This window comes from Medicago sativa, chromosome 7, assembly GCF_051527215.1.
Source record: "Medicago sativa cultivar Bolivia chromosome 7, Bolivia_mono, whole genome shotgun sequence".
Classification (NCBI taxonomy): domain Eukaryota; kingdom Viridiplantae; phylum Streptophyta; class Magnoliopsida; order Fabales; family Fabaceae; genus Medicago; species Medicago sativa.
Window position 1 is genome coordinate 101,057,126 of NC_140755.1, and position 11,450 is coordinate 101,068,575.

An 11,450-nucleotide genomic window follows, 5' to 3' on the forward strand; every position below is an offset into this window, starting at 1 on the left:
TTTGTATTTATTTAATGAATAATATCGAATCAATATTTATTTGAAGTTCATAAATAAATTAGAAAAAAGTTAATAAAATATTTTAGAATAAAGTTAATAAAATATTTTAGAATAAAGTAAATAACATAATTTGAAAATAGTAAATAAATTAAAAAAAAAAGTAGCCTTGCGCCACTTAACTTGCGCAACGTTACTTAACTTGCGCATTAGTTTACATTTGCGCAAGTTAACTAGCGCAGGGGCAATTTGGGCATGGTTGTAGGGTGCGAGTGTTTTGTGCTCGGGGAAGAGCAAAATTCAAAATTTGGACCCATTAACAACTGTAGAGTGCAGTGCCTTTTACTACTCTGGTAAGGGGGTTGCCTTAACCTCAAAGCAACAATATGTTGTTCCAACTCTTCCCTCTTGTCAAAGATTAATTAATTAATTTATTGCTGATTATAATTAGGTTATGTTATTTTTAACTCTTTTTTACCATGCCATGGATTTCCAGAAGAAGAAGAAGAAGAAAAGAGATTGGTTTCTTCTATTTGTCGCTGCCATCGTTATTCTTAGCATCACAGGTCTGCCTTATCTACCATTTAATAGCTGCAGTTGCTATTCAATTTCATTAATACTCCCTCCGTTTCAAAATGAGTGTCGTTTTAGGTGTTTACACACATATTAAGAAATGCAATGATTAAGAGAAAGAGAATGGTTATTTTACCAAATTATCCTTATTAACTATTGGTTAGTTTTAAAAGTAATACATTGGAAGTGGTGTGCAGAGTATTAATTGGATGGTACAATTGCATTGGAAACTGAAAGCGACACTCATTTTGAAACAATTTTTTTTGGCTAAAGCGACACTCATTTTGAAACGGATGGAGTATAAGAGAAATGAAATTTGTACAACCATTTTTTTACAACTTTTTGTGACAACTTTATTTTTTATACTCACATTATGTTTTTACCTTCTCTCTATTTTTTGTACCCCATTTTTAATGTAAATTTATGATTATCTCATAAATTGTCATTCTACATGATCTTGTATCACCCGACTCTAATTGATTAAGATTATAGTTTGGAAAGCTTATGATTAAATCCCTTGTAGCTAGTGACACCAAAAAGTGGCAGACTGATTTTGGAGATGAAAGATGAATCTTTCTTTTTCTAACATGGATTGTTTTTAGTTTGTTGTTTGTAAAAGTTTTTGACTATGTTTGGCTAAACAACTTAATTAAGTGTTTATCACATGAGTGCTTATGCATAAGCTATTCCTATAACTAAAGATAAAATAAAATAAAATTGTTTTCATATTTACTATAGTTTGTTTTCGTAAGTTATCATGAAGAGTTTACGAAAATAAGCTGAAAACAACATATAAAAGTATAAGAGTCCGTTTGTTATAACTTTTTTAAGAAAAAATCACTTTTAAAAGTGTTGCATCCGCTTGTTATAGCTTTTCAAAAAGGGAAATGTTAACGAGTGCCTCGGGTACTCTTTAAGACCTTTAAATGATAAATTTTTTTGAAAATTTATGTAATTAGTGCATTGGAAATTGTAATATTTAATTTTTTTATGAAATAATTTCTTCTTTTAGAATCCTAAAAGAGTGTCCCGGAGACACTCGTTAACAAGACATTTTTTTGAGAAGATATGTTTAAAATATTGAACTAATTTTATAACAAAAAATCTCTTTTACATAGTTGTATCCAAACAAACTAAATTATTTGTTTAAAAAAAATGATTTTTATTATGGTAAACAAACACAAAATAGATTTTGATTTTTCATAAAATCTCTAAAATATAATCTATAAATTATTTTATGTCAAAATCACTTTTATTTTAATCCATAACAGAGAACCTAAATCATTTTCATAAGTTCTCTCAATTAGTCTCACAAATGCTTATACTTGTAGATGAACTCAAATAAGTTAATCGAAATAGACATTTGGTGTGATGTGATAATTAGTTTAACAACTATTTTTCCTTGCATCAATGTTAAGTTGGTTTCCCTAGCCTTGCTTGGGTTCTTATCTTTGACTATGGAGGCCATTTCATTAATTATAATTTCTGCTTATGCTCACACAATGTTTGCTCTATTCAGCTAAAAAATGCAGGGAGCTTGTTGGCAAGAATACATCATCCAAAAGTGGGAAGTTTACATTCTTAAATTGCTTTGATATGGGCTCTGGAACTTTAGCATGTGGGGTCAAGGAAAGTGTGAAGCTCTATGCTAACAGTATTAGATCTTCTCATGTTGAAAAAGCAAGAGATGATACAATCCTATCTGCTCTTGTCTATGCTGCTTCAAAGGGTATGTCACCAACTGATTCAGAAAAATATGCTCAGAAAGAAGGCGCGAAAGCGATGAAATTGGCTACTCGTAAGGCCAACCGCGTTATAGGTCCGATTATCTCTTTCGGATGGGACTTTTTTGAAGCTGTTTACCATGGTGGTACCTTTACAGAGGGATTTCTTAGGGGAACTGGTACTTTGTTTGGAACTTATAGTGGAGGCTTCATGGGAGAGCAAAGACTTGGAAGATTTGGTTATCTTGTTGGAAGTCAATTGGGAAGTTGGGTTGGAGGTAGAATAGGACTCATGCTCTATGATGTTGTTAATGGAGTGCATTATATGTTGCAGTTTGTTCAACTACACATTTGAATGTGATTAGCTTTGATTTTCAAGTGTTCAGTTTTGCTTGTGGTTGAAACTTGAAACACCTAACTAATTTTAGTTGATGACTAAAAGAGTTAACCAATCTGAATTTATTTGTGAGTCACTCATTGAAATATGTTACTTAAATTCTTAAGTGCTTTAGAGTTTTGGTTGAATACCGATTCGTTATGGATAAAATTTGTTTACATTTGAATATATTTGAATATAAATTTATATAAAGATATGACATCATATTGAATGATTAAATGAACCATGCATACCTAACTAAACTTCATGTGTACTATTATGCGCGTCAATATCAATACGTTAACTACATGTATGGACTCTACTAATCACGTGTGTGAAGTGCATTAACCAATTTAATTAGTATAGGTCCATTGCAATACAAATAAATAAAGATATATAGAAAATTTTAATTAATACAATTGTAATATTATAAAATAATAAATAATTTGGGACCAACAAACAATTTAGTTATTTAATAAGCTTTAGGCAAGGATAAATCAATTTGTAGTATCTAAATTTGAATATTGGCTATACCTAAAAAAAAATTGAATATTGGCTATACCTAAAAAAAACTGAATAATATTAGCTAAAACTTTCTTTGGTTAGATTTTATTTACTTTAAGTGAATTTTACATTTTTACACTACTATGATCATTTGTCTAAAAAAATAGAAGGTTAAGAAAAAAAATAAACGTATAATATTAGATTTTATTTTCTTTCTTTCATTTTTACTTTTTATTTAAACTAGTTTTTTAAATGTGATAATATGATTACCATTCAAATAATGTCAAAGATTTTATATGATATTATTTATTTGTTTATATTAGTAGAAAAATATGATCAAAGTATGTCAGGTTAATAGTGTACATTATCAAATAGTTCATCTAATCTTTATCTTTATATAATACAAAAGGATACTTCTATGAGCATAAGTACATGTGGCGCCTCATTTTGCTTCTAGCATTTAATGCTTCTCAAACAAATTTTTTGCAATGCATTAGACCTTTGATCAAGAAAGTTGACTTAATTATGTATTATGTATTATGTATCCATTGCATTTAATATTTTTATCAACCAATTAGAATGGATTGTTACTCATAATTTTTTTTTCTTAACCAATCAAAATAGATCATGACTCATTTATTTTTTATGAGCCAATCAAAATTGATCTTGACATGATTTTTTTCCTATATATAGACAATTTGTTTTTCATTATCTTCATCTACCATCTTCCTCTCATAAAATAAAAGACATTTTGTGTCCATAATTTAGGTTTCAAGTATACTTTTTATGATTGTTTTTCATTGTGGTTGTATTTATGTGCTTTTTGTTATAGCATGTAGGTGTGAAAATTCTGTATTTAGTTTTCCTTCATTTTTTTTTTATCCAGTTCCTTTTTTTTCTTCTTCTAATTAACTATTTGTATTTTCAGGGTAACAAAATTCATGCTATTGTATGAAGAAATATGATTTATAAATTTGAGAAGGATTTGAAGGAAGGAAATGTCTACTTTGGTGTTGCGCTACAAATCTTGGATCTTATCAAACAACGAAACATGACTACAAACAAATTTTTTAGTTTAACACAAAAATGAAATTATGTGCGGTGAATAATGTACCTTCAGATATTTCAGTTCAGATATTGATTTGGTGTTTCTTATTATGTCATTTATATGTATAATACTTTTATTTTGTTCGGATTAGTTTTTTCATCACAACATTATTTTCGATCTTAAAGAGGTACTACAATCTATTTGGAGGCTTTGATAAACTTTTTTTTTTTAAAGAATGAGGCTTTGATAATCTTGATCATTTGTTATTTACACAAGTACAAAAAAACAACCATTTTTAGAAAACTCCAATATTGTTTTAAACAATTGTAAATTTGAAACAATTAATTGGACTCAAAGTGGTTAATGAGTTCTACTAAAAGATGAATTATTTAAGAAAAATAATTTTTGTCAAGACTTTAATTTCCTCTTTGCTCGAATTACCCGGGTCCTTTTCCTCTGGGACCGGAGGGTTAACCCCAACAACAAAAAAACATATTAGATTTTTTCCACTATATCTCTATTATATATATTTGCCTTATTTTTTTTGAAAAGTACACATGACACTCCTTCTTGCTTCATCTCATTAATTGCTTGATCAAAGATTCAAATCACCATATATTTACTCACATTCTATTTATGTCATTTGCATCACTCACACAAATTTAATTTATTTCAATTAATTTATTAAAAAGCAAAATGGAACTTATAAACATTTTAATAGCCTTATAATGAATATGTTTTGTATTATCAACCAATAAAAATTGACCATGATTCATGATTTAAATTATCAGCCAATCATGATTCAGGATTAAAATTACCAACCAATCAAATTTGAGCATACATGTCATCCTTTTAACTTTTACTTAGGTTTTTCCCCCTCTATATAGTCAATATGTCTGTCATCATTTTCATCTTCTTCGTATCCTTTCTCTCTGTCTTCATTGTGACACACTCTCTCTCTCTCTCTCTCTCTCAATCTCTCTCTCTCTCTCTCTCTCTCTCTCTCTCTCTCTCACACACACACATGTTTATAATTTTATTTGTTTTCGTTTCCTTTATTTTTCGTTTTTTTATTACAACAGTTCTTTTTAAATACGAAGAGACAACTCTCTAAATTTTTGTAATGCCTTCCATAGTTTATGCAGCATGAAAGGAATGATATGGTACATAATATGTCTATACACATTTTTAGTTTTTTTTTTTGTTACACATTAAAATTAAATAAAAAATATATTTGGTCAAAAAATAGTGCGCATACGTAGATGTCAAATATATGGTTATCAATAAAATAAAATTGTCAAAAAAAAAAGTTATCAATAAAATAAAATCATTTGGTTTGAATTACTACGATTTTGTTTCTAAGATCAAATGCACCAATTGATGAATATTAATGTACAATTTTTTTTCCCGTTACAGTATGCATGAATCAAGCACTTGATTATTTTGGTTACTTTATATCTTTGGCTATAAATATCCGTTTTGACTCTCACACTTTTCACACCACTCTCTATTCACAATTCATATTATTGAAAGTCTTCTATGAACCTCTATTTTCTCTCTTTGTTACAATGTCAATTTTTTACATATTTCTCTTATTAATGTACATGACCTATGTATTGTAACAATTTATTTGATTTCTTTGATATATGTAAGAGAAACACGAGTTTCGGTAATTCATATTATTGAAAGTCTTTTATGATTATGTTTTTCTTTTTTTAACAAGTACAATGTAGTTTTTCTTCTTCGGTATAAAGTTGTGTTGTTGAATATTTTATAAACTTTTTTTGTTTGTTTTGACTTTTTAACTTGCAGAAATTATTCATGAATAGACAATATTCATGAAGATTGAATTTTGGAAAGAAAAAAAAAGTATAGTTGAGATCCAAAGAGAACAAAAGACAAACGTGCTTCTTTATTCTTTTAATTGGAACTTTTTCTTTGGCATTGAAAGAGATAATTATGATAGTAGCTATACTACCATTTCAGTTGTGAGATAGATGTCAATTATAATTATAATAGGTGATGACGTTATAAATTGAATCAATATTCTATATTTTTAGGAAATTGTCTTAAGGATGCATCTAGCAAGGGCAGGAACAAGACGATAGAAGACAATACTGCTATTGTAATTGATCACACATTAATATGACAATTGATTCTTGCACTTAAATTCATGATCAGAATAAAACCTATTTACTACGTTGACTACCATGCCTTAACTATATTAGAGTAAATAATTGTAATTACTGTTTATTAGGGTATTAAATTATTTTGATATTGATTGATTTACATTTATTAATGTATATCTTTTCATTAATGTGCACTATTTTTTTTAGAGAAGGAAATTTGTATTAATGATGTAATTGTATTATTATCTTTTTTTTTTAAGCAAAGAAAATATATTAAATAAAAGCAAGTATAAAAGTTGAGAGTATATAAACCTGACTTAGCAACCACGAAATCAACCTTAAAAGGATATTAAAACATATGATAAACAACAAATTGTATTGCTATCAATATTGATTAAACTCATAAAAATAAGTAATGTAGAATAAATTGATTTTGATATATCAGGAACTAAATTAAAAACTAATTATTAACATGATCGTAAAATAAATCAAAATTAATCAATTTAAGAGTAGTACTCATCACTTTAAAAAAAATGTAACACTCATCTGGCATTTTGGAGTATCCTTTTTGATGGATAATTTTCAAGTATTTGTATAAACGCTTTTTGAATCATGAGACATGTTATGATCCCGGTGAGCAATTGAGAACCAAACTCATTTACATTTTTTATCTTAAAAGAAAATGTATTGTTTAAATTTAAAAATTTAAATTTCAATATTGGTCATTGAAAAGCCTCAATTTTTTTATCCAAAATGAAAGCCTTAATTTTGATATTCTAAAAGAAAAAAGATTACTCAAGAACATAGAAAAGTCATATAATTATAGAAATGTAATAACAACAAGAGTATAAGGAAGAGTTGAATGATACCCAAAATTAAATTTAAGCAATAAATCCATTAATTTTTCAAATTCCAATTTTAGTTTTTTTTTCCTAAAAAATTGTCTTAAAAAAAAAAAAATCAAAGTACATCGTGTCTTTTAGTAGGATTTGGATTCTCTACATTGAAAATTCTCTCAAATTTTGTCCAGTGTAATCTCAACAATTAAACACGAGAGAGAAGTTGAGAATTAAATTATAAAAATAGTTTTTGTATTTTAATCGTGTAGATTGGAAATGGATAAAAATTGAGAAAATTTTCAATGGAGATAATCCAATTCCCTTTTAGTAGCATAGTGCACATAAAAGTCTTTTATAATAAAAAAAATAATAATACATTTATGGTTAATTTTATAAAGAAAAATATAAATGGAATCACACCTTAATGATCTTTGCGCCGTAATGATTTTTGAGGTTTAACATTTAATGTCGTTATTTAAATAAAATCAAAAACCACAATGAATTTATTTCTACCAAAACCATACAAGACATTAGTTATATTGGTCTCCTCGCTTATATGTTGCTCAAAATATACTTTTGAATTTAATGTTGAACTTTAACTCATACTTGACATGTCAACATCTTTCTCTTCAGTGTGAGACTCTTTATGTTTGTGCTATAAAGATATAAACAAATAAGATCAGACAGAGACATAACATGCTAAAAAAGGTGGGTTAGTTGTGTTTTCATGCAAGAAGATTTTCGTTCCTTTCTTTCATGAGAAGAGGGAAATAAACTTAGAAAATATAACAAAATGACAAATGAATTTACACCTAAGAAAAATGATAAAGGAAAAAAAAGAAGTGTGTGATATGTTCTTAAGAGTATAGGAAATAGCGTGAGTTGCTGGTAATTTTATAAGTTTGTCGAATAAGCTGGAGATTTACGAGTAATTATTTTAACAAAAAAATTAGACTCATTTAGAAAATGCGATATCATTTTGAATTATCTAATGAGCATGTATTTCATCAAATCAACATCATATATATGTCTCTTTCCATTTTCACGTTCACCAAAGACAAAATGTGAAAGAATTTGAACTAATGGAGGTTAAATAGAAAAAATAGCATAAAAATGAATGACATTGAAAGACTTGATTTTAAGATAAATGAATTAAACAAATGATATACAATCTCACTAAGAAGTCATAATGTTGGGCTTCATGGGGAGCCTCGATCATCATATTAGGCTAAGAGCAACCACACAAGTGAGATTAATACCACATTTCACCTAAAATGTCTTATAAACATGTATTTGTGAATTCAGCACAACACAACTACATTTTGCCATTGTCAGATCCCACTACATATTAATAGTGAAGAAATTTGAAATAATATAGGTTGAATAAAAAAATAGCATCAAAATCAATGACGTTCAAAAGCTAAAATTAAGGTGATAAGATGGAGCATGTTCAAAAAGGTGGGCTGGTGGTGGTTTAAAGGAGGGAGGTTTATGTTCATTCTTTTCAAATTAAATGAAAATAAACAGATATGAAAAAATAATTTAAACACGAGAGAAGATAAGGGAAATAAAATAAGTATTGTGTGTTTTGTTTGTAAGAGTATAGGGAATAATGTGAGTTGCCAATAATATTATAGGTCTGTCGAAGGAGTACGAGATTTTTAGATAATTATTTTACCAAAAAATTAGATCTAATTAAAAAAGCCTCGCATTATTTTTAATGTCTAATAAGCATATATTTTGTCAACTCAGCATAACATGTCTGCAATTTTCCACTCTCATTTGCCACCAAAGACAAAAATTGAATGAATTTGAAATAATAGAGGTTGAATAAAAAAAATCACATGAAAGAGGAAGACATCAAAAAACTAAATTAAAAAATAAAATAAAGAAATGACATCCAAAAATAAAAAATAAAATACAGTTCATCGTAATGCAGAGACTTTCAAGGGATGCTACATTGAATTTGATCATTACATTAGACTAAGAAAACCCACTTAAGTGAGTTTGACGCCATATCTTCATCCTAAACCTTAAGACATTAGGTATATAGATCACATCACTTATGTGTCGCTCAACATACACTCTTACCTCCAATATGAAACTTTAACTCAGACTTGACACATTAACTTCTATCCCTCAAGTATGAGACTATCCACTTCAGGGATCTACCAATAGGAACCTCTTTTGCTTCCTTATAGTCAAATCGGGATATGATGCCATAGTTGAACCTTATGGGGTAGTCAACACTGGTGTGCATTTATCCATTGAACAAAGATCAACCACACAAATGAAAATGATACTAGACTATGCTTGGCGCAGGTGTTCATACTAAAGAATAAACATTTAACTTACCAAAAATTGAGGCTCGATTAAAAAAAAACACACAACATTTAAAAGTGTCTAATAAACACGTATTTTGTTAACTCAACAAATCACATAAGAGTTTATCCATGATTAAATCCATCAAAAACCAAAAGTGAAGGGATTTAAATTACTAAAGATAAATTAAAAAATATTGCATGAAAGTGAACAACATCTTAAACCTTAAATTTAATATAAAACTTAAACATCTACTCTTATATTGGTCATCTTTTTTTTTTTTTTTTAGCAGAAAGAGGTAGCAGGATGACTGCTAACCTCTAAACTTCATTAAGAAAAGAGAAAAAAATACAAAAAGAGACTTGATGCATCAACTATGAAACTTTATTGGTCATCTCACTTATATGTTTGTCAACATATACTCTTGCATCCAATGTAGAAGTTTTACTTACAAATGACACATTACCATCCCTCCCTTAAGTGTGAGATTCTTTGTGTCTATGATATGGTGAGATAGCAAAATAAGATAAGAGGAACAACATGGTAAAAAAATGTGAGTTGGTGGCTATTTCATAGAGGGGTGTCTTTGTTCCTTTCTTTAATGTGGAGATAGAAAGTAAATTAGAAAAAGAAAGAAGAAAAAGGAATTTGAACAAGAGAGAAATGATAAGAAGTAAACTAAGGAGAGTGTGTTTTATCTATGACAATAAAATTAAGAGATTCAATTGTTGGTAATTTTATGAATTTATTTAAGGAATTGGAAATTACTGGGCAATTATGCTACCAAAATAATAGATTCATTAAAAATGTCGCATCAATTTAAAATGTCTAATAAACATGTATTTTGTCAACGTAGCAGAACACATCTACATTTTTCCATTGTCAAATCATACCAAAGACCAAAAGTGAAGGAATTTAAAATAATAGAGGTTGAATAAAAAATTGCTTGAAAGCGAATGACATCCTAAAACTAAAATTTAAGATAAAAATTAAACAAATGACACCCAAAAACTAACAAAACAAATCATTATAATGTTACGACTTTCATTGGAACCTACATTGGGTTGTATCATCATATTAGTCAAAGAGCAACAACACAAGTGAGATCGACATCACTTCTTCACCCAAAGTCCTAAAGCATTAGGTATATGGATAATCTCCCGCATATGTTTCTCAACATCTACTCTTGCATCCAATGTCAAATTTTAACTCATAATTGACAGGTTAACATATCTTCATTAAGAGACTCTCCGTGTCTGTGATAGACCACCAAGAAGCACTCCATCCGCCGTCCACAATGTTGAACCGGGATATGATACCACCTCTGGGCTTTATAGGGGAGTCAACATTGATGTGATTCGACACATTACAGAAAGAGAAACCACACAAGTGAGAACAATACCACATCTTCATCGAAAAATTGAAGACTAAAATATGAGTTTTATTAATTTATTTGTTGTTCAACCTCCACTTTTTTATTCAATATTGAACTTTATTCGACACTTGATACATCAGAGCATTTTCTCCCTCAAATATGACGAAATTCTAACCCGTGCTTGACACAGGTGTCCATTTGGGGCATTTGACACTTGATAATGCATCGTTATTGTTTTGAGGTGTTTGACCGAACCATGCGCGATATAATGTCTTATGATGGTGTCGATAATACAGACAAACCATTTGGGGGTCTTTCTGTCGTTTTGAACAGTGATTTCAGACAAATTTTTCCAGTGATAAGAAAAGGATGCAAAAAAGACATACTTGCTTCATCCATCAACTCATCAAAGTTGTGGAGTCACTGTAAGGTTCTCACACTTACAACAAATATGCGTTTACGTGCTTCAACCGTTCGTGTTGAGCAAGATGAGATAAGAAAGTTTGTCGATTGGATGCTTTCAATTGGAGATGGAATAGGATCCACCAAAGAGAGTGGATAAA

The 11,450-nt window shown here is 28.9% G+C and overlaps 1 protein-coding gene across 1 annotated transcript; it reads left to right on the forward strand.

Moving 5' to 3' along the window:
* Positions 1–384: 384 nt before the first annotated feature.
* On the forward strand, positions 385–2,767 carry LOC146911302 (uncharacterized). The gene is made up of 2 exons (XM_085723910.1): positions 385–563; positions 2,090–2,767. The coding sequence occupies exons 1-2, from the start codon at positions 452–454 to the stop codon at positions 2,647–2,649; spliced, it is 672 nt and encodes a 223-aa protein (XP_085580036.1). The 5' UTR covers positions 385–451; the 3' UTR covers positions 2,650–2,767.
* The last annotated feature ends 8,683 nt before the right edge of the window (positions 2,768–11,450 follow it).

Excerpts from the sequence above, each read along its gene's own strand:
- LOC146911302 (XM_085723910.1), top strand. The coding sequence starts at position 452 with ATGTTATTTTTAACTCTTTTTTACCATGCCATGGATTTCCAGAAGAAG. Across the intron at positions 564-2,089 it reads CGTTATTCTTAGCATCACAG|CTAAAAAATGCAGGGAGCTT; the intron begins GTCTGCCTTATC and ends TGCTCTATTCAG.